At 36.1% G+C, this 23557-nt stretch overlaps 8 protein-coding genes across 8 annotated transcripts; 1 reads left to right on the top strand and 7 right to left on the bottom strand.

The window, feature by feature from the left end:
* Positions 1-798: 798 nt before the first annotated feature.
* Positions 799-1087, bottom strand: CLUP02_14184 (uncharacterized protein; the record flags this gene model as incomplete). The annotated part of the gene is made up of 2 exons (XM_049293116.1): positions 799-884; positions 964-1087. 2 exons carry the CDS (start codon positions 1085-1087, stop codon positions 799-801), a joined length of 210 nt encoding a protein of 69 aa, XP_049150262.1.
* Positions 1088-9344: 8257 nt separating this feature from the next.
* CLUP02_14183 (uncharacterized protein) lies at positions 9345-10133 on the bottom strand (the record flags this gene model as incomplete). Its single annotated transcript, XM_049293115.1, has 2 exons — positions 9345-9909; positions 10051-10133. 2 exons carry the CDS (start codon positions 10131-10133, stop codon positions 9345-9347), a joined length of 648 nt encoding a protein of 215 aa, XP_049150261.1.
* A 701-nt stretch (positions 10134-10834) lies between these two features.
* CLUP02_14182 (PLAC8 family protein) lies at positions 10835-11134 on the bottom strand (the record flags this gene model as incomplete). Its single annotated transcript, XM_049293114.1, has 1 exon — positions 10835-11134. One exon carries the CDS (start codon positions 11132-11134, stop codon positions 10835-10837), a length of 300 nt encoding a protein of 99 aa, XP_049150260.1.
* A 2233-nt stretch (positions 11135-13367) lies between these two features.
* Positions 13368-14431, bottom strand: CLUP02_14181 (acetyltransferase; the record flags this gene model as incomplete). Its single annotated transcript, XM_049293113.1, has 3 exons — positions 13368-13656; positions 13859-14248; positions 14331-14431. The coding sequence occupies 3 exons, from the start codon at positions 14429-14431 to the stop codon at positions 13368-13370; spliced, it is 780 nt and encodes a 259-aa protein (XP_049150259.1).
* Positions 14432-14712: 281 nt separating this feature from the next.
* On the top strand, positions 14713-15345 carry CLUP02_14180 (complex 1 protein; the record flags this gene model as incomplete). The annotated part of the gene is made up of 4 exons (XM_049293112.1): positions 14713-14746; positions 14807-14934; positions 15063-15203; positions 15271-15345. The coding sequence occupies 4 exons, from the start codon at positions 14713-14715 to the stop codon at positions 15343-15345; spliced, it is 378 nt and encodes a 125-aa protein (XP_049150258.1).
* Positions 15346-15513: 168 nt separating this feature from the next.
* CLUP02_14179 (threonine ammonia-lyase) lies at positions 15514-18629 on the bottom strand (the record flags this gene model as incomplete). The annotated part of the gene is made up of 8 exons (XM_049293111.1): positions 15514-15707; positions 15762-15874; positions 15951-16294; positions 16363-16460; positions 16513-16594; positions 16664-16729; positions 16838-18337; positions 18411-18629. 8 exons carry the CDS (start codon positions 18627-18629, stop codon positions 15514-15516), a joined length of 2616 nt encoding a protein of 871 aa, XP_049150257.1.
* Positions 18630-22409: 3780 nt separating this feature from the next.
* Positions 22410-22592, bottom strand: CLUP02_14178 (uncharacterized protein; the record flags this gene model as incomplete). Its single annotated transcript, XM_049293110.1, has 1 exon — positions 22410-22592. A coding segment is annotated over one exon (183 nt), but the record flags the coding sequence as incomplete, so codon positions are not given.
* Positions 22593-23045: 453 nt separating this feature from the next.
* On the bottom strand, positions 23046-23195 carry CLUP02_14177 (uncharacterized protein; the record flags this gene model as incomplete). The annotated part of the gene is made up of 1 exon (XM_049293109.1): positions 23046-23195. A coding segment is annotated over one exon (150 nt), but the record flags the coding sequence as incomplete, so codon positions are not given.
* Positions 23196-23557: the final 362 nt, after the last annotated feature.

Genomic DNA, 23557 nt, shown 5'->3' with positions numbered 1-23557 from the left:
GATATCACTATCACCAATATGATTACATGACTCCGCCGGAAGGACACTCAAACTGGAAATCAGCTGGCTCCAGACACCGCATGAATGCTCCATTCACTTGTCAACATCACTCTCACTCTCACTCACTCACTCTCTCTCTCTCTCTCTCTCTCTCTCTCTCTCTCTCTCTCTCTCTCTCTCTCTCTCACACACACACTAGCTCTCACTAACATTCAGTCCATCGTGTTCTTCGTGTGACATTTCTGCTAATGTCCGCAGTCCCAGAGCAACAAATTCATTGCATCTCAGCCCGTTGCTTTTCAATAGAAGACTCGGATCGCTTCAAGTGGTACGTTTTTTATCTCGGATTTCTGTGGATACAGAAACAGGAATCGCTGTCTTTGGGAATTTGCTTCTTATTTCCAGATTGGCTCGCTGGGCCATTTGAAGTGTGATTAAGGCAAGGCTCATATGAAGTCGTCAGTGAATAGGTCTTCTAATTGACAATACGTATCTCCGAATCGAAGGAATTTTATCGAGTGACAATAGATCATGCTCTGTGCTTGCGTGACTGGGGACAAGAAAGGCAGTTCAATCACTGGACAACATTCGTCCGCGGCCGAGTTGGCGCAGTTTTGAGCAATTTATGTGATTGTTCTTATCTAACTGCGAACTCTTGGTGAGCTACATGTGACTATCGACAGAGTCGCCTAAACCATGACTCTTTCTCCACATAGAATGAAGTGAACGTCCTGCCATGTGACATCTGACCTCCTAGAAGTTGCGCTCCATCAAAGTCCAAGGAACAAGCCATTCCGTCTAGTTGCAGTCGTTGCAGTGCAAGAGGCAGTTGGTCTGGCAGCCAGCGCGCTGGAGGGAAGACATGCGGTCAGGTCCGCCAAAGTCTTAGAGAAACTTTGAGTTAGCACCTTCGGACTTGATTGCTCGGCGGGAGTCTTCCAGCAACTTGATGATGCTACTTACTTTTGTGGCATTCGCCAGCGCACTTCGCGCAAGTTCCCTGGTAAGGGGCGGCACCACTGCATCCGGCCATGACGGCAGGGACGATGGCTGCGGCGATGAGGAGGATGGTCTTTGCGAACTGCATTGTAAAGGATGATTATGGGGTTAGTGAGGAAAGAGTTGATGTAGATGGATGGCTATGGGTGTGTTTGAATGTGATGATGTTATAATTGTGGTTGTTAATATTATAATTATTAGTATCCCTATTATAGGGTAGTTAGTTCGAACCGTAGTTAACAAAGAGATTAATTAAACTATATAAATATTTACGTAATAAGTATAAAAAAGAGGTTCTAACTATAGGTTAAGCTAGCTATAATAATCGTAAATAGGGCCCCTAATTAGCCCTTACGTAGTCGGTTATATACTATAGTTAAATTAAACTTCTAATTTAATACTAACTTTTTCTTTTTTTTATTAATTTAACTACTATAGTTAGAGGTATAATTCGACCTCGGGCCCGTTTACTAAGTCGTCTCCTTTTTCCTTTTTTCTCTACTCTTTTTATATAACCTATCCCTCTATTTATATAGTAGCTTTTTTACTACTTACGAATTATTTTAATCCCTTATTTAGTACTATTTTTATAAAAGCGTCTACGAGGTTATTTTTATTATTAATCTAACGGATTTTAAGTATCTCGCGCCTTTTATACGATTACTTAAGGGCTATAATATTAATTATAAGCTTCTTTTTTATTATTATTCTTAATTTAATAAAGTATTTATATAATAAGTAAAAATTAGTATAAATAACCGTTAAAATAAGTAAAAAGCTAATTCGATCGGTAATTTTCTTTAGCATTATTAAAATTATATAAAAGAGGTTAACGCTATTAACTATATTATAAACCTTTAATATTAGTATATTTCTTATTATTTATTTATTTTTAATTAATAAATAATAAATAATATTATTATATATAGTAAATTCGCTCTTACTTATACTCTCGTTAACTAGGATAATAATATACCCTAATTACGAAATAAGGTCGTTATTATTTATAAATAACTTATTAATAAAAATATAGAGCTTACTAATTATAAGGTCGATTAAGTAATAAATAAGACCTTAATTAAAATTCGTTTATTACTATTTAAGCCGTTTATTAAGTATTTTAATATCTTATTTAATTAGATTTATAGCTTATACTATTTTAATATAATCAAATATTATTTTAAGTTAATAAATACTCGTAATATATACCCCTTATATAAGCTTAGCCTTATATTACTTTTTAACGTTAGTTATATTTAAATTAACGAGGTTAATTTTCTTACCCTACCCCTTTTATTAAAAAATAACGGTTTCCTTTTTAATTATAAAAATCCTATTATTAAATACTAAGGGGGTATTTATTATAAGGACCTTTTTTAGCTTCGTTATAAAGCTCGCTTTTTAAAGCTCCTTATCCTCTTTTTTTATAAAATTAATATTAAATAAGCCTAATATATTATTAGTTTATATTCCGACGATCCTAAATTAGTTACTTTTATATTCCGTAATTAATAAGTACGGGTTGTATATAAAAATAACTATTAATAATTAATTAATATAAAAATCGTAATAAGTAGCTTATTAATAAGTACCCAATTTTGCGAGCCTATATAATAGCTTAAGTACTTTAATAATCGTACTTTTTAAGTACTTATTAACTATTTCTTTTAGTAAATAGGCTAGGATTTTTTTTATAAGCCCTATGGCTAATTAAGTATAGGCTTAAGTAATATTACGGCTCTAAATCTCGTATCCCTTTTTTTATAATAATATTATTAGTACTATTATTAATTATTAATTATAGTACTATATAGTAAGCGATTATATAAGTAGTATTACTTTTTTAATATCGCTATACCCCTAAATTATATATTTAGACTTCTCGTATAGCTAGGGTATTCCTTTCCTTTTAATCTTACGAACTATTCGTAATTTAAATATATAGAGGTTTATATATTTTTTTAAGTTATATAAAATAAATTAATAAACCCCTCGATTATAAAGAGTATTTATTTTAATAAGATTTAATCCCTTATATAGTTTTTTAATAATTATAATTACGCTTTTTTTACGTAGTTTAACTACTAGCTCGAAATCGGCTTTCTTTTTTATTATATAAAAAGTATTAATTACCTCGTTATTAATAATAAATTACTATATTAGGGCTTATTATTATAGTTTTTTATAACGTTTTATTAGTAATATTAGTACCCTTTTAGTAATTTCCTCTTCCTCGTTATTTATTAATACTACTACGACGATTTCGTTAAAAATAATTTCTTATATCTCTACTACGGGTTATATAGTTTCCCCTAGCTCTTTTTCTTTTTATAAGTTAGAAATTACCTTGTTAAGATTTATATAATACGGTTTAATTATCGTAATTAATATTTTAAGTAGTTAGTTATAATCTCTCGTAACTATATAAGAGCGCTCGTTAATAAAAATTAACTTATATAGCTTAGCCTATTATTAAGTAATTTCGTACTATACTCGTATATCCAAATTTAGTAATATATTTAAATTATCCCCTATATTAGGCCTATTATACGTAATAATTACTTTATTAATTTATTTTTTTATACTTATTTTACGTAGTACTTATATTACTTTTTTAATTACTTAGGCTCGTTAGCTTATACTTAGTAACGGTAGCGAGGCTAAAGTCGTTTTTAAATATACCCTAAATACTAATAGTATTAATATAAGTCCGTTAGGCCCTATAATATTATTATAATATTTAAGTACTATTTAAAAACATTCGTTATTAATAAAATCCGGATTTTCTTTTTTAATAATTCTAAACGCCCTTTTTAATTATTAGTATACCCTCTTTACCTTTTTAATACTATAGTGCGCTTTAATAAGTATAACTTTTAGCTATATACTATAAGCTATCGTATTATCCCTAAATTTTACTAACTTAAAGCTAGTATTAGTATCGGTTTTAATACTATCTAGCGGTCCTTAATATATATTAATTTAGTTTTTTCGTAGGGCTACTTATACTATTTTTATTTATAGATCTTAGAGGAATTACCCTACTTAAAAAGATATAGCTACGTTAATTATATATAATACTAACTAACTATTTAAATAAAAAATATTAATAACGATTTCTTAGTTAAAATTAAGCTTATTACGTAATTTAAACTTAAATTTACGTAGGCTCTGCGTATTTATTTAGTATTAATAATATACTTTTATTAACTATTTTAGTACCCCTATTTTAATATTATTATTATTTAATTACTTTAGGAGGTTATATAGCTTCGTAACTAATAAGTACCCAAATCTCTAATATAATTTTTTAAGCTTATTTTTTATTAAGTAATTAATTAACTTCGTATTATTAATAAGCTTTATAAACGCATACTCCTATTATCGTTCGACTATTTTAAAATACTTATCGCTAGAGATTCTATTCCTCGTATTATTAAATATAATACTTAATTAATTTATATTTTTTAAATATAAGAAAAATGGGGTATTAATAAGTAAAATATAAAAAGTTATCGTTCCGAAGTACGTCTCTATTTTTACTATACTTAGGGTAACGATTTCCTTACTTAGGCCGAAACTAATTTTTATAATACTTATTATTAATATATTAAGCGTTATTAATACGATCTTTTATAGTACTTAAAATTACCTTTTTTTTTAATTAACTATTACGATACCCTAGTATTTAAGATAATTTTATAAAAATTATTTAAGCTATACTTTTCGCTTATATAAAATGCTTATACGAGCTTAGTATTCGAGGGATCTAAATAGTATAAAAAAGACCCCTTTAGCTACTTTTAAATTTACTTAGTACTATATTCCTTTTTTTTAATTATTAAGAAAAATAGCGTCTTCTCTTTAGTTATTAAAATAATAGGCTTTAGCCTTATTAAATTTACCTTTTTAGCCGCCTCTATATTTATTATCTAAAGGACCTTCCCTTATTATTTATAAACAAAAGCCTATTTATTAAGCGCTTTTATTACCTTTTATTTATTTAGCCTCGTATATTTTTTAAAAGTTAATAAAATAAAAAAAGAGTAATTAATATTATTAATTTTGTTATAATCTAATTCGTTAGTATAGGGGGTAAGATCTTTTTTATTTTCCGAATCTTTTATAGGGGGTATATATTTTAAGCCGCTATTTTAGCTACCGTTATTAAGTTTTATACCCCTAGATTTACTTTTATATATAATAAGGAATTAATTAAACCGACGAGGGCTAGTTTTATTATTTATTATCCTTAACGTTTTATATTATTTATATAATTTAGTACGCTCTTTTTTAAAATAGTTACTTAATTAATATTTATCCTTTTTATAAATATAATATTACCTCTTTTATTACCCTATTTATAAGTTAAATCTCTACTTATTTAACGAATCTAGGCCTCTTTATTAGTAATTACTATATTTAGCCTTTTTTTTTATTTATTATACGTTCGATTAACTTAATATTATTAATAAGGGCCGTCGTATACTTAAAAATAGGTTTAGTATAATATTCTTATTTTAATATTAAAGCTAGATTTTAGCCTCGAATAGAGCGTCTCGTAGTTTTTAAGTACTTAGTATAGGGTTATTTTTATTTTTAATATATGCTAAATTATAGTATAAAAATATTTAACTTTTTATTTATTTATCTTTTTATTTAGCTAGGTTTTTATTAGCTTATTAATTTAATTAATAAGCTCTTTAAGGATCTTTATTTATAATTTACCCTCTATTATCCTAACTATAAATATAAAAGAAATCGCTTATAGCTTAAATAAGAGCTCTAGATTTTTATTATAAGTCTCGAAGTAGTTTCGGATTATATTAATTATATTAAAAAAGTTATTTCAATTAAGATTACGTACCGCTTTATAATAATAATTAGAGGCTTTATTTATAAGTATAATATTAATTATTAAATAGTACTAATATTCCCTAATTCTAACTTTTTTATAATAATTATAAAATATCGTTAGGGTTTTTTATAAAACCTTATACTTCCCCCTAGAATATAATTTCTCTTTTAAAAAGATCTTCTTAAAGTTTATAAATTACTTCGTATTTATTATTAAATTTTCGATCTTTATATACGATCCCTACGTTACTACGTATTATTAATAACTTCGGGTCGTTTACCTCTTTTTTTATTAACTAATTAACGCCGAATTTCGTATTAATAATAATAATAAGTTATAGATTAAAATAAGCAAAATTATTAATTATTATACTTCTAGTACTATATTTTGCCCTAGTATATCCTTTTATAACGATAGATGTTTATTAGTAATTATAAAAAGGAAATTTAGGTTATTTACTCTTTTTTTAAATTCGTTAAAGCGATTATACGCTTTATTAACCTATACTTAGTTTTATAATACGAATTCCTTTTTTATAATTATTACTATTAGTATTTTATATAGCTCTTATAATTATAATTACGTTAATAATACCCCTTATTTATAAAAGAATTTATTAACTACTTTTACGATTCTTAAGCTTATACTCGCGAACTATTTATTTAGTTAGTAATTAAAGTTATTTATAATTTTATAAAATAGGGGTTACCCCTATAGCCCCTTTTTCTTATAAACCTTAGTTAAATAGATTAATATTATATTAATTTACTTATTATTAAGCTAATTTATAATTTTATATATTTATATCCTTTAATAATCTAGGTTAATATTTACCTATTTATAAGGGATTAGGATTCTATTTAAGATCGGGTTTTGTCCTCTTTTTCTTTACTCTAACTCGCTAAGGGTCGTATTCTAACTTATACTTATATTAATAATTATTAACGTATTTAATCTTAATAAGGATATATTTAATCTACGTACTAATTATAATATATTTATACTTTTATTACTTAACGAATTTATTAAAGTCTAAGAGATTCCCACTTCTTCTTACTATCTCGCTACTACTCTCGTTTTTGTTATTTTTAATAATTATTATTACTTTTTTAAATTATTAACTATCGTACTTACTAAGATCCTCTTTTTTATTTAATATAAAAAGGTAGGTTTTAATAGTTCCTTTTTATAATAATAGCGGTAAACGTTTATATTATTATAAAAAATATAATAATTAGTTTTAGGATTTTTATTAATTACTAATTTCTACTATTTTATATATTTCTAGCTTCTTAAGCCTCGTACTTTTTATAATCTCTAAATAGCTTTTTTTTTAACCTACTTTTTTTAAAATAATATTTTATAAAAATAATTAAAAATAAACGCCGGGCGGCTCGTAAAGGAGCTATATAATTATTAAAAATTATATAAGCCGTTAAATATAGTTAACGAAGTTAAGCCCTTTTTTTTATAAAATCGTAAATTTTAAAAACTTATTAAAAATACTTACTTATTACTTATACGTAATAGGGTTAAATACTTTAAAAATCTTATTTTTTATAGCCTCTTAGTACCCTATTTTATATTTTTTAAATAGTCTTTTTTATAACTTAATTATAATTAAGTAATTATTACTTATTAATAATCCCTTTTATTACTTAGTTAATTTCTTAAAATTAGTAATCTTATACTAAGAGCTAGTATAAAAAGAAGCTTTTTAATAGCCTTTTAGAGGATTCTTTTTTTTCCCCTTAAATCCTTATCTTTTTAGCCTTTTTTTAAACTAATAATAACTTTAATAAGAGGTCGTAGGACTATTTTAAAATAGCTACTTTTTTTTTAAGTTAATTTCCGAAATCTATAATATTCTTAACTTAATATTATTAGGACCTCTAAATCCCCTCCTTTTTTATTAAACCGTCCCCTATACTTTATTTTTAAATAATACTTAGGGAGTAATTAAAAGAGCTATAAAGAGGTTATTTAGATTATAGGCTTAAGGTTATACTTATAAAATCTTTATAATAATAAACTTTTTTATATATTATAGATCTCTTAGCTTAATAACTCTTATAGGGTTACTTTTATCATTAAATAAAAATATTTATATTTAAAAATCCCTTTTTTTAATTATATAGTACTTTTTTATATTATATTATTAAGCTCGTTCGTTATGCTAATTAATTAAGCGGGTAGTCGTTATATAAGTATTACTTTTTATTAATTTAATTAGTTAATTTTTAATTATAAGCTAGCTATAGAAAAGTTATTTAATAAAATAATTACTTAGGGTAATAATAAAAAGCTAGTTATTTAAGTAGTTCTATTAATTAACGTATTTAAACGTAATAAATATCGACCTTTTATAAATAATAAAGGGCTATAATTACTTAATTCCGTATAGTATTTAAGAATCGCCTCCTTTTTCGTTTATTTTTATAAGGTTAATTAATATAAATCTCCTATTTTATATAATATTAAGAAGTCGTTTTTTTTTATATAGCGAGATACCTTACCGATTTATAATAATAGAATTTAATTATTAATTAGTATTAGTATTTTTATTATAAAATAGTTAGTTCGAACTATAGTTAACGAAGAGATTAATTAAACTATATAAATATTTACGTAGTAAGTATAAAAAAGAGGTTCTAACCGTAGGTTAAGCTGGCTATAATAATTATAAATAGGGCCCCTAATTAGCCCCTGCGCAGTTAGCTATATGCCGCGGTTAAATTAGACTTCTAATCCGATAGTAATCGAGTTCCTTCAACATCGCAAAGACACCTGCCTTTTATAATGCCCTCTAGACTGTCGATAACTTTCAAGGTCTGCTTTATAGCTAATCATTTTCTCTAAAGCCGATGGACAGATTATCCGAGGCTGATTGAGAGAATTGAAGCCCTAATCCGACTTCACCAATCTCATAATAAAAAGAGCTTAGACATCGCCTCGCTCATTCTCTCGAAGCAGCGTAGCGCTTACAAGAGTGGATAGTCCGTAAAGGAGGCTGGTGCAAGCATTTAGAGTTATCAATCTCTCTGCGGGTTAGATATGGGGACTCAGGCAGCGGCCCGCAATCCTATTTCCTTGTTGCTGCTCTAGGCATCGACGTTCTGCCGGGCTCGAATGGCTTGGCTCGCACTTCCTCGCACTCGAGCATCCCATCAGCCCGCCAATAACCGTTGATCTCTACTGAGACAGGTTGAGTTTAAAGCTTAAGCTATGTCTCTGGGGTTGGAAGGATTTTATTACGGGAAGAGATTATCACATCTTTTCTGGATATTTGGCTCAAGTCGTATCATTGAAGTAGCCTAGCGTCTTGGCAGAGACAGTTCTAGCTTCTTCCATGTGTAAGCCATGGGCTATCATGAGGAGTATCTAAGGCTATGCGAGCTCCTGAAAATTTGAGGGCAAGCCCTTCGGCATAAAAAACTCAGTAATCTAAGGCGATCGACTGTTAAAGCCCTTTCCGTCTTCCCGTCCACTAAATCCAACCACCCTCGGTGACGTTCATGTCCCTGGCCGGACTTCTAGGTGGTCGAGGAGGAGGCCTACTCGCCCCTTCCAAAACACCAGAATCACCTCTCGATACGCTCTTCGATGGGCCGCCGTAATCATAAACAGACGACACAGGAACATTGATGGCCCCCGCATGGAACGGTGTCATACTATCTCTCTTTCTCATGGGCGTCACTGGCCCTCCAATCGCAGCCTCGTGAGCCAGACGTTTCTTTTTCCTGGCCCGGTTCCAGATGAAGACGGTTACACCTAACAAGATGCCAAGAAAGGCAAGTGCTCCGACGATAGCCCCTGTAATTGCAGCAGGCGAGGCTTCGCCAGAGGAACCGGATGTTTCCGAAGGGATTCCAGGTAGCAGAAGACTCGTCTTTGTGGCGATGGTAACTCCAGCTGTGGGTTGTGATAGTTCGGCTGTTGTGGTCGTCTTGGCGTCGTCACTGGTTTTAGGTGAACCATCTTTCGTGGTGGCTGTCACTGTGGCCCCTGGTATGAAGGATTCTGCCATTAAAGTCCCGACACCGGAGACTGAGCTGCATTGTAAGAGTGTGTAAGTTGCAGTATTGTCAATCGAACGCCAAGTCCAGCAGTCCGTGTTAGGATATGGCCCACTATCCGTTGTTAGTGGCTTCGATGAAATCTCAGTTGGGAAATCCTATATAAGATCGACTTACCAGCAGAGCTGGCCGGGCTCACATGCCCTCGGGGCTTTGGCTGTCTGCACGCAAGTCGTGGGTATGGGGCTGCCGCAGCCCATGTAGGACCCGGAGGAGATACAGTCCGCGGGTGGATTGATACAGGCATAGGGGATGGGCTCTTGTAAGAATCTGTGGACTTATTAGCTAATGTCGTTCGTCTGTCTTGCTTACTTGCGTGGCGTCGGAACGGGCCACCTCAGGGAAGGGATGCTTTACCCTAAAGTATTCGTCGCGAGCGGTATCCAACCGCATATCTCTTCCGCTGGCGCAACGACATTCTGGGAAACAATCGCGGCCATATTCGCGAAAAGATGAGGAAGAAGTCAATTTTGCATTGGAGAGGGGCAGTAATGAGAAATCAAGGGGGAGAGAGAAGCATCTCGCGACAACCGTTTTGTAGTTGAGGCAAGCGTAGTATGATTCACCGTTCAAGGCGAGCTCGATCGAAAAGGGCTTCAAGCAGTCGTGACTCCAGTGATTCACTGAAGTGAGTGATTTGGCGAGAAGTATCAGATGAATGATCAACATGTTTGATCAAGCTCGGCCAGCTCAATTACTAGCAAGAAATATTACCAGGCCCATGTGCTCGAGACTATCAGTCGAATGACAATCGCATCAACCCGAGTCGGCGGTGTCATTGCCTTCAATTCCCACGGGTATACCATAACTAATAACCATCATTACCAAGACAAAAACCACGCCGTAGCCTCATCTACCCTCATCACCTTCCCATTCGCGACCAACATCACGGAGCCGTTGCTCAAGCTTGCTGTGGCGGCATGTGCATGCCCTCCTTCTGCGGTTGGTACCCCTGAACAATAGGCCCCGTCGACAGACGCGCCTGCACCTCCTTGTCCTGCTGGATGAGCGCGCAGCACCCGCACCAGTAGCTCACGCAGCAGTCGGAGCCGCCGGAGCCCTTGATACCGAAGCGCTCGCGGATCTCGCCGCGCTTCATCATGGCGTAGATCCAGCCGCAGCCGGTGAACCAGGTGATGCCGCACATGAGCAGGCAGTCTGTGTTGATGGCCTCGTACGTCTGCATTGTGGGGTCGCGCATGCGCTCTGAGGTCTTGCCGAGGACTGTTGGGTGATGCGTATTAGTTAGGGCTCTTGGGTATAGAACGTGGAGGAGAGAACTTACGCAAGCACGGGAGACAGGTTCCCACGATACAGGTATCACAAGGACCGCAGTCCATCAAGCTTGACTGCCATTCTTGGGTCTGGACATTGGCGCCTTGAACGTATTCTTGCTGCATTGTCTGCTGGTGCTGGGGATGGGGCTGGTGCTGGTGCTGGAGCTGCTGCTGTTGAGGCTGTTGTTGCTCGTAGTACTGCTGCTGTTGCTGCTGCGGTTGCATTTGAGGCTGCATCTGGGGCTGCTGGTACTCCGCCTTGGGTTGCTGTGAGTAGTCCATGTTGACGGGTTGCGATGCTTGATACTGGTGCTAATGGGTGCTGAAGGTGACCGTTCGAGGGCAGAGGTTCCAGAAACAGAGAAACGTCGAAGAGAGCGTCGAAAAGCCAAAGAGCGAGGGTGAGGGATTCCGTGGTCTGATATACAGCAGCCAGTGGGCTTCATGTAAGACAAGGCGCGAGCAACGCTTCGACGAACGGGCTGATGGCTGAAGGCCTCAATACGGGTTGGACGAATGCAGACGGCCGATCACATCTCAATAGTGGCCGCATTTGGTTTAACGTTAGGTGCCCAAGTAGTGGCTTAAGTCACCAGTGGTCACACAATAAAAGTACCTTGATCTCGTAGCTGAAAAAAAAATATGGGAATAAAAACAAGCTTCAATACAAATTACCTCGTCCCCAGTCCAGTCCACACATGCGCTAGTGTAGGCTGCTGCTAGACAACGCCAATAGGCGTTTTTGATGACTTTGAGACAGGGACGTGCTTCTCGCTCGGGGGAATGAGGCTTTGCTCATGTCAAGCACTTTTCTCCGGTTCTCTAACCATTCCTCTGGAGTCTGGCAGGCCCATGGAGTTCGTAGCCTTGGTAGCGTTTTGGAAGGAGAGATGAACATCCCCACAACTCCTTTACTCACCCGTCGGCTGCCTGAATCCTGTGCGTCCGAGCCATAGCAAGAACTTTGTAGCCGATCAGCGCCGGCGTAAGAAGAATATGTCAGACCATGATCCGTGAATCCATTACACACTCGGCGAGTCGGCATGCCCCTCGACCTCTCGTTTCCCCCCTGTGGCTTGCTGGTCGAAGCGGTGATTGGAGACTTTGCTAACAGAAGCAGCAACCGGCTCATGCATCACGGCGGGGACGCTAGGCCCGACGATGTTGGATTGGCGTCCTAGGGCTGAGCTTGGCGGGCAAGGGGGATTTCGCGAGGCAGATTGAGGGCTGTGTTTGGCATTTCTTCTCCAAGTAAGGGGTATTAAGTTCACCTTCTTTCGTGTAGGTATATTTTCCCGAGACTGTGAGATTTGGAGCCGCTGACTGTTGGCACGTGGTGGAGAAGTGTGCAACATGAGAGACAGTGCCATTGATCGCAGTGCCTGTGGTCTTAACGCTTCGCTTCCTCCCTCCAAGTTGGGAAGAAATGCCTGCCGGGTGTGGTGTGGGCCGGGCCTCACTCCGTCGTGTTTCCAGTGAACGGGCTCTGGCAAAGACGGGGCCAACAATGATCGGCACAGCTAACGTAGGCAGACACAGCTCTGAGTTGATCCTAACCGTGGTGATCGAACATGAGTCGTGGAGAAAGGTGCGTGAGAACTTGAGCAGAAGGGTGAGTGAGTTGTCCAAGGCAAGGCTCAGCTCAGCTCCTCCAGCTCACTGCACTCGGATCCAATAGCTGCGATAATTCCGACGAATGGGTGGAAACGGTCCCCCGATTTTAGGTTGGGATTTCCAGGCTGTCCCTGCAGTGGTCCCCTTTTCTAAACCCCTTGCAAGTTCCTGTGGTTACACTCTCTGACCCCTGTCATTCCATCTCATCTTACCATTTTGGAGGGTCCCAAGGAAAGGAGTGAGACTTCCGATGAGGCTTTGTCAAGCGGGCTCCAGCTTCTATTCATGGCCTGACATTGCCCTAAGCTGACTTGCTTCACTGCTAGATCATTAGGTAAACTGCTTGTCAAAATGGGCAGTCAGTGATACGCGACGATATAACATCTCTCCATCGTGTAACGCTCGATGCTGTCTAGTACTTAGGAATCTACATCGGGTTTGCCTATGTACACAGGCCCTCTTTTTGCAATACGGAGTCCGTCACCGAAGATGGGGGGTTCTTGATGTCGGAGCAATTTCCGGCATATGGACTCAAAATACACATCACGCGTCTTCATTCACCGCACCACCCTCATCCAGATCTTCCTTCCCCTCACCCTTCTTCTTATCACGAACCCTCTTGCTCATGATGACATAATCCGGCACAAACACCTTGCCGAATCTCAACTTTCTCTCCACAGGCGACAGCGCATCAATCTCGAAGCCAAGCTTCTCATAAAACGCGCGCGCATCTGCGTTGGCGATGAAGCATGTCAACATCACCTTTTCAATTATGGGAATGCTCTCCGCCACTTTTACGAGGTAATCCATAAGTGTACGACCCACGCCCGTGCTGCATCGTGTTCTAGTTAGCTTCTCTTCGCGGCATTGACAGTTGGAAGTGTGCGCTGCCGGCATGAGATCCCGATCCTCCTCCGTGATGGTGCTGACAGCGCGATGGGCTGAGCCCCCCGCCTACCGGTCCCGCGCCGATTACCCTCCCCCGGGCTCATCCTTCGACCAAAAAAACACGTAGGAAACGTCCTAAAACTCACCCTCGTAATTCCTCTAGGAGGTGGATCTCATAGCAGTATACCGCAGCCTCACCCTCCTCAAAGGTAGGCATAAGACTCGTGAACCCACAAATCTTATCCTCCGCAGCATTTCCGCACACCTCACTCTCGTCATTACCAGCGGTAGCTGCATCAGGTGCTGATGAACCCGACTTTTTGACAAGGATATATCGCAATCCTTCACTCTTCATCTCCCTCATCTTATGCGCCGGCCGCCACCCATCTTTTGAAGCGCGGTAATCGGCTCCACTGGTGTAGTCGATGAGATCGAAGCACGCTTTCAGCTCACTCTGTGCGAGCTGCGCCGGGGACTTGAGTGAGAGGGTGTACGGTGTACCGCTCTTGGGGTGCGTCCAATTCGTCCACTCGGGGCTGGCATCGTTGTGTGAGATGTGAGCACCCGTGAGAGGTTCGGAGCTATCTTGAGATACGCCTGCGTGGATGTGAGACGAACCTGGGCAGGAGATGGTCCCTGGTAAAGTCGGCATCGGATTTGCGGTTCGCTGCCTCGATGGGGTTGGTTGGGGCCCTGCGGCGCTTGCGGGGTGGTGCCATCTTTCGGTTGGAGACGGGGAAAATATGAAAGTCTCGTGGCGTATCTACAAGTTCAAGCGAAGAGAGAACGAAGGAAAAGTCAAGCTATGCAATCTTTAACTCCTAATTTGGGGGATGAGAACTCGGTGTAAAGTGACAACCCAATTCCACAGACCTCTGTCTCCCGTCACCGAGACCCTTGCTGAGCACTGGCTCCAAGTCCCGAAGTTTCCCCGTCCTGACCTCATCCACTCCAAAAAGTTTCCACACTACAGCCCAGAGCACCAATTGGCTTTGAAAGCATGAAAGCGCAGCAGTCTCATTTGATATTGGTGAGTGAGAAACATCAACGTCGAATTGAGCCGAAACGTATTCAATCTCACACCCAATTCGCAGATGTAGTCGGAGCCTCCCATCCCTTGGCCCTAATGCCCTTCAAAAATCCCCTGTGGTCAATTGCCCGCAGCTACTCTACCCGGCCAGCGAGGTCGCGGCTCGGGAAGAAGGCCTTGAGCCTGGATCATGTAAGAACCATTGCCATCATACTCTCTCTTCATGTCACGTTTGCAGCTCTTCATATGAGAATAGCGACCAAGATTTTCAATCAATGACTGTGGAAAAATGTATGAGTACATGCTCACACTTTCCATAGTTCCTCCAGAGATCCCGCGTCATATCCCTCTACCGCGAAATCATCCGCGGCACACGGCGCATCGCCGACCCAAACACCCGCGCTGAGTCGAGACGGTACGCCCGCGATGAGTTCGAACGTCACCGAGATGTGACGGACCTTGTAAGCTCCCACGTCCCCTGCCCCCCTTACCTCTCCTTCTTACGGGACTGACAATACTATGCTCCAGGGACACATCCGCTATCTCATCTCAACAGGCAAGACGGAGTGGCAGGGCATGGAACGATACGTCGACGGAATGTAAAGTTCTCATCATTGTAAAACCAGTAAAAAGGATCTTTGTATAATACACACCACAAAAGGTCTAACCCTCGCTGCAATTTGCTTCTATAGCTTGCAAGGTGCCCAGTGATGGAGGGGGATCTTTCTAAAAACTCCAGTGGGGCAATGGTATCGATCCCATGGACGTCTCTCAAAACTTGTCTACAGTCGCAACATCCTCACGTGCTGTCGCTCGCCCGATGCCCCATTTCTCTGAGCTTCCCCGGTCCCTCCTCTCTGTATGGTACAAGGTTTTCATACACACCACTTCGTTGATAGTCTCCCTCTCTGAACCCAGAACCGAAGAATCTCTCAAGATTGGCGTTGCTTGTGTCTGGGGTTCGCCTTGCAGATGACGTACAAGTATCCGTTATGTCTCTTGCCCGCCTTGCGTCTAACAATCTGTGGCGCATGAAGTTAGCAAAATGTCCATGCCAAAGCTCAGCTTCACAATGCGAATCCTCCTCTGGTCGTCCATCCGGATATCCTCAATTCCACCTCCCCGAATCAACCTAGCCCATCCCCAACGGCCTTCCCCCTCCCCCATAAACATGGAAAAAGCACAGGCTTACCTTGCAGTGCTCACACCTCTTCTTGACGGAGCTGTGCACCTTCATCCCCCTCGTCTGCTGCACCAAGGCATTCACCACGCCCGAGGCGCTCTTTCCGACCTGCGCGAGCATCGACTCGCTCTTTTGCGCCGGCTGCTTCGTCAGGATCGCCGTCGAGAGGGCGCGCGTCGCCGTGGTTGTGGCAGCGGAGCTGACGGCGCGGGGGATTGTTGCGCGGGCGGTGCTGAGGGTCAGGGCCCTGAGGGAGGCGGCGAGGGAAGAAGCCATTGTGTAGTCTTTTCTCGATTTTCCTGGTCGATGTGTCGTCGGGCGGGTTGTGAGAGGAAAGGTCGGACACGGTGGAAGTCGGGAGCTTAGGCTCTGGTGAGTTGGAAGTCTGATGGGTGCTGGAGCACGAGACTTGTCGATTGAGAGCTATCCGGAGCTACGAGGTCCGTATTTCGTGGTGAGGCGTGGAGCTTCGCGATGCCGACTGCTCTGGTGTTGAAGGGGGCCTGGATGGCCTCAGTTGGAGCATTTTCGACGGCTTGGCGTTCATCACGTGGTGTTGATGTCCGTGCGCTTATCGGCACCAGAACTCTTATCGCTCAGCTGCGGTATCGGATGAAAAGGCATCGACGATGGGATGACATTATTTTGAAGGTTGCGCGCAGCGAAGTACTGTTGACACGCAAGCAAACAAAATAGGTCATGTAAATATCCTCAATTGAGTTTGAATAGTCTATCTACAAGAGGCGGCTTTTCTTCTTCCCAAGGTTGCACCAGCATGCGTGATATTTCCCAATGTTCCGTTTTCTGTCACCCAAATGTTTGCAAAAACGCCCAGCGCCGTACGAAAATCAACCACGTAAACGGGTTTTCCAAGCCTTCAATCCTCTAACTACGGAGGAAAGTCTTGAAGACGGCCGACTGGGTGCAGTCCTCCCACGGGTATCCAATCTCAGTCAAGAACGTCTCCAATTGATCAACCTCGTTGTCGGGGCAGAGAATACCCGCCAAGATCTTACCCGTGTCACCACCGTAGTTACGGTAGTTAAACAGACTAATATTGAACTTGGGACGCAGGGTCATGAGGAATTTCTCCAAAGCGCCGGGCCGCTCAGGGAAGTTGAACATGTACAGGCGCTCGTTGGGCACGTTGGAGCGACCACCGACGAGGTACCGGATGTGGCTCTTGGCGAGCTCGTCGCCCGAGAGATCCGTCACCGACATGTCGTGCGACCGAATGCGCTCCAAGAGCATCTGCAGCTCCTGCGTTCTTTGCGGTGCAGGGGCTGTCAGGGAGATACCAATAAGAACATTGGCGACTTCGTCGGTCGCGTAGCGGTATGAGAACTCGGTCACGGAGTGGGGCATGATGCTGGTGATGAGGTTGGAGAAGGCACCGGGCTTCTCGGGAATGCTGACCGCCAGCAGGGCCTCCTTACCCTCACCAAGGGTGGCGCGCTCAGCGACGAAACGCAGCCTGTCAAAGTTCATGTTGGCGCCAGAGGTGACAGCCACCATGGTCTTGCGGCGATCGCTCGGGTTCTGAGCGACGTATTTCTTGAGGCCGGCAATGGAAAGGGCGCCGGCGGGCTCGAGACCGGCGCGAGTGTCGTCGTACATGTCCTTGATGGCAGCGCAGACCTCGTCCGTGGTGACTTGGATGACCTCATCCACAACGTCCTTGCAGAGGCGGAACGTCTCCTCGCCGACGGTCTTGACGGCGGCACCGTCTGCAAAGAGGCCGACGCTGTCCAACACCACTCGCTCTCCCTTGGCCAAGGACTGGACCAGAGCGTTGGCGTCGTAGGTCTCAACACCAATGATCTTAACGTGGGGCGCCATGCGCTTCACGTAGACACCAATTCCGGAGATGAGGCCACCACCTCCGACACAGCAAAAGATGGCATCGAGCTTGGACATGTTGATCTGGCCGAACAGCTCCATACCAATGGTTCCCTGGCCCGCAATGACGTACGGGTCGTCAAATGGCGGGATGTTGATCAGGCCGTCCTGCGCCGCTCTCCGGCCGCACTCCTCCTTGGCGGCATCGAAGTCGGCACCGTGCAAGACAACGTGTCCGCCCAGGCGCGCAACGTTCAGATGCTTGATGCTAGGTGTGGCTTCGGGCATGACGATGGTCGCGGGAATTTTGAGCTTGCGGGCCGAGTAGGCGACGCCCTGAGCGTGGTTACCGGCGGAGCAACAGACGACGCCCTTCCAGCTAACGGCGGGGTCGAGGTGGGCCATCTTGTTGTAGGCGCCGCGCAGCTTGAAGCTGAAGACGGGCTGCTGGTCCTCGCGCTTGAGTAGAACATTGCACTCGAGTCGGTTGCTGAGATTGACGGCGGGCTGGAGCGGTGTGACCTTGCAGGCTTCGTAGACGCGGGACGTCGCGGCGGCGATCATTCGGAGGTACTAGACGAGCACACAAATGTTTAGCGGTGGTCCCAATTGAGCCATTAGCATTGCCATTGGGGATGATTCTCACGTCTGGGTGGCCATCAGGCAGCAGAAAGTCCTCGGGAACAACACCCTTGATGCGGCTCCTTCTCTCCTCTGGCGGCGTGGACGGGTTGGCGCTGTACTCAGTCAAGGACATTCCGGCGGGCTGCGGTGTTCTTGGGCGCGGCGGGTGGTCGCCATTGACGCCATTGAGTGTTCCGTTGGTCATGACGGCGACAACGGGGGGCTCTGCGTTCTCTGACATTGTCCTGATGTCTTGGGAAAGGTGTTTGTGAGAAGAAGAGGAGTCACTCAGACCGGAACAGAAGCAGAGGAATCGTCCAAGAAAGAGTCACGAACGGCGGGCCCCAACAACTTAATCAACGGGACCAGACCGGCCTGAATTAAACTGGAAATTTGTTCATAGTGGGGCAGATATCGGAGCGCAAGTCGGGCTCGCGGGGTAGAACATTAGGAGTCTATATATAAACTAATAATAACCCCCCCTAGTTAAGGTAAGAGTCCTATATATAATAATAAGTACTTAGATATTAGTAAATCCCGGCTAAATTTAACTAATTAGACTTCGCTTTTTTTTTAGGGTACTCGGGTTAGAAATATTTTAAAAATAAATTATAGCTAATTAGGGTATTATTACTTAATTAAGGTCCGCTTTATAAAAAATAATTCCGACTTATACTTTTCTTTTACCCTAGTTAAGTTACGTCCCTTTTTTTAAACTTTTATATCCCTTTTTTTAAACTTTTACCCTTTATAATAACTTTTATTAAAAAAATTTATTATAAAACTTACTATTACACTCAGAATTTATTAATAATTAATTAAAAATATTTCTAAATTAATTTTATAATACTTTCTTACTATTATAATAATAATAATTTTAAGTCCTATATTAATAATAAGAGGGGCTAGCCTAAGAATCTTTTTATATTTAAAACTAACGACATAAGTTTTATTTTTATTATTATAATTAAATATACGATTTATTTATTTATTTTTATATTAATAAGGTTAAGTAATCTTATTATTAAGAGAACTTTATTATTATTACTTAGAAACTAGAAACTAATAGCCTTTATTTTAATAACTATTACTAATCGTTTTTTAATATACTTAAAAAGTACTTTAAAAAGGGTTATTATATTAACTCTACGATTTTTTATAAAAAATCCCTCTTTATTACTATTAACCTCGAGGTTATTTATAAATTATTTCCTATTTTACGTTAATATTTTTAGCCTTATTAATAGTTTTTTATAAAATATTATATTAGAATAATATTATTTATAAAGGGCTAAAATACGCCCTTAAATACTTTTTAAAAGCCTAAGGCTATTATAAATAATAAAATATTATTTATTATCTTTTTTAAAAAGGATAGTACTATAAATAGAAATATTTTCGAAATATTTTTAGTTTATAAAACTAATTATTTTTAATAAAACGTCGCCTAGATAAAAATAAACGTTAAGCTCGGCCCCGAGGAGAGTTATAAAGTTTATAAATCGTAGGATATTATTAACTATAATAAGTATAATTTATTCCTTAATTAACGCTCTTTTTAATTAGATTTTATAACTTACCCTCTCCCTAATATATATAAGCCGACTTCTTTAATATTTTATAAATATTATTATTTTAAACTTATACTAAATAAAGATATTTTTAATAAGTTACTTTATTAATACTTATATATTATTATACTTAATATTAATTATTTTTAAAAATCTTTAAAACCCTTAAGTAAATAGGCCGGAATAATAAAGTAATTAAGGGTAAGCCGGTTTAGCCTACCCCTATTAATAATTCTAACGATAATAAGATAAATTTAAAAAAAAAAACCGCTATTTTTACTTATATTTTTATTAAAAATATAAATAAGTAAAAAGTATAATTAAGGGTTAAGGAATAATAGGGAATAATTAGTTTAGAGAAGTTTATAAGTAAAGAGTTTATTAAAATAGAAATATTTTACTTACCTTTTTAAAGTAGTACTATATAAATTAAAAATGCCGTAATATTATGAATAAATATTTATAATAAATATATAAATAGAGGTTAAGGCTATAAATACTAAGTAGATAATATGTTAATTATAAATATTTCCTAATAATTTCTTAAAAATTTCTGAAAGGTTTCCTAAACGTTTCTTAGAAATTTCCTAAAAATTTCCTAAAGATTTCTTTAATATATATTAAATATTTCCTAAATATTTCCTTAACATGTTTTAAATATTTCCTTAATATTTTTTAAATATTTCTTAAATATTTCTACCTTTCTAATTTCTATAATATTTATAAATATAAATTAATATATAAATAATAAAATAATAAATTATTAACTTATTTTAATAAATTATAAGCTTATTATATAATTATATATTTAATATAATTTACTATTTATAATTATAATATTAATATTTTATGATAATATATACTCTTGTTATTATAATAAATAATAATAATAATAATAATATATATATATGTATATATATATAGTTTTATTTATATTATTTATTATAATAATAAGAATTAATATGGACGTATAGCTCTTAAGGATATTTAAAATTTTCTATTTCTAATTAATTTAAAAATTTATTATTAATATACTTAGATTTTATTACTTTTTTTTAAAATACTTATCTTTTTTTATAAATTTTTTATATAATTATAATTTAAGTATTACGGCTAGCTAATTATAATAAGTATATTAATAAAGGTTAAGGTTATGAATATTACGTAAGTAATATTATAATTATAAATAGTTTCCCTAAAACTATATTTATAAATCGTAAAGTAAGTAAGGCTTTAGTAATTAATTATAATCTTATTAAAAAGGATTTTTAATAAAAATAGCTAAAAGTAATTATAAAATTTAATATTAAGTTAATTACTAAAGAAGTTATAGAAGTCTATTCTTAAGTTCGGCTTAAGTTTATATTATATATAAGTCTATTTATAAATATATTTTTATTAATAATTACTCTTATTTGTTAAGTAATTACTTAGTAAATATTAATAAGTAATTACTTAAAGTAATTATAATAATTACTTTATTATATAATTACTACTTCTTATTTATATATAACTTATTTATAATTTCTTTATTTTATAAAAGTTATTTTATATTCTTATATTTCTATATATATAATATATTATAATTATTATAAGCTTACGGAGCGGGCCTTAGTTTTAGTTATATATATTAAGTTATAATATTAAGTCTTTTTTTTTAAAAGTCTTATTTTAAGAAACTTATAAATAAGTCGTCTTAGCTTAGGTTAGGGTCCGTTAAGTAGTTTTTTTAAAAATACTAAAATATTTACTAAATTTTTAATATATTATTAATTAAGGCTTATTTTTTAAAATTAAAAAGTAAGGATTCGAAGTTAAAATACTTTATTTATTTTATTATTTATCGGAGCGAAAATATAAAATATTAAAGAGTAAATTAAAATACTATAAATATATACGTCGTAGTTATTTTTATAATGCGATTACTAATACTATATATAATTATAAATTTCTTTTTTTCATTAATATTCTTTATATTAACTATATTTATAATAAATCGTTTTTAATTTAAAACTAATAAGTTAAAATATAGAAAAGAAATAAAAAAGCTCTTTTTTTAAAAATAAACAAAAGCTTTATATTATATCCAAACTAAAATAAACTAATCTTTATTAAAATTAAATCGTTTTTCTTTTAAAAAAAAGGATAGTATTTAAAAAAGGGAAAGTAATTATTAATCTTTTTAATATTATTAACGAAAATAAGTTAATTACTACGCAAGAAGTATAATTTAATAATACTTTAAAAACAATTAATTAAGATATTATAATAACTAAAAGTTTTAGTTTTAATTTTAACTTTAATATTTTAAAAAGGATTTTTAAAAGCTTTAGAAGTTTATAATAAGTTCTTATATTTTTTTTATATCCGTAGTTTTTTTATTTAATTAGAAATTCTCGTATTTTATTCTTAACTCTATAGTTAATAATCCGTTCGATTTTATATTCTAATTAATTTAGTTTAATAATAATATAATTTCTTATATATAAACCTCTTAGTATAAGTTTAAATAATAAAATATAAAAAATAGGATAATATCGTATTATATTTAATAATCTTAATTTATAATTAATTAATAAGACTTTTTTAATAATTTTAAAGAGTTTAAGCTTTTTATAATTTAACTTATTACTTAGTCGTTTCGTTTTAATATTATAATAAAAAGAATAAGTACTATCCCCCTTTTTTAAAAATAGTTTTTTAACCTTTAATTTATTCGTATTTTTTTATATATATTATTATATGAACTTGAAGTTTATTAATATTTACTTATAAATCTTCTTAAGTTTATTTTTATTTATTATAACTCTTATAGTTTATAATTTTTATTATACTTTCTTATATATTATTAGTTAGAATCCGTAGTTAAAATAAAGGAGAAATTCTTTTATATTTTTATTAATTATATTATTATATACGAACTTAGTTATTAATAAAAGCGCTACTTAATTATCTTAGTTATAATTTATATAATATTAAAAGTATATTTCGAGGATTTAGTTAATCCTTTATATCTATTTATTAGTTTATAAATAAAATAATATTAATAACTTATAGTTTATATTAAGTTACGAAATTAGAGATTTTTAAAACTTTAAAATAAATAGCTTATTTTTATTAAAAATAATTTCTTTTAGTAAACTATAATTTAAAAATATAACCTTAGTAAATACGTATATTAGGTCTTTTATAATATTAAATTCTTTATAAAAAATAAAATAAGTAAACTTAATAAGTTAGTTAATTATAATTAAAATACCCCTTTAGGGTCCGGTCCGCCTCATTAAGGGCCATCTTCGCCTTCATAAGTAAGCTAGTTTATTAAAGTTAATATTAAGTTTTTATTACGTAATAAACTTTATAATTAATAATAGCCGGCCGTAGATATTAACAATCCTATTATAATATATTAATTACCCTTTTAATAGCCGAATACTACCCCTTACTTTCTCTCTTTATTTTATTTAATAATAACCTCTTCTTATTACTATTTTTATTTAATATGCTCGCCTACGCTCTTTTTAAGCTCTTAATTATATTATTAAGTCTAGGCTTATTTATATTATTATATTATATTAAAAAGGTATTAATAAGGGCG

Source organism: Colletotrichum lupini, chromosome 7 (assembly GCF_023278565.1).
Source record: "Colletotrichum lupini chromosome 7, complete sequence".
NCBI lineage: Eukaryota > Fungi > Ascomycota > Sordariomycetes > Glomerellales > Glomerellaceae > Colletotrichum > Colletotrichum lupini.
This window is presented reverse-complemented; position numbering and strand designations above follow the sequence as displayed.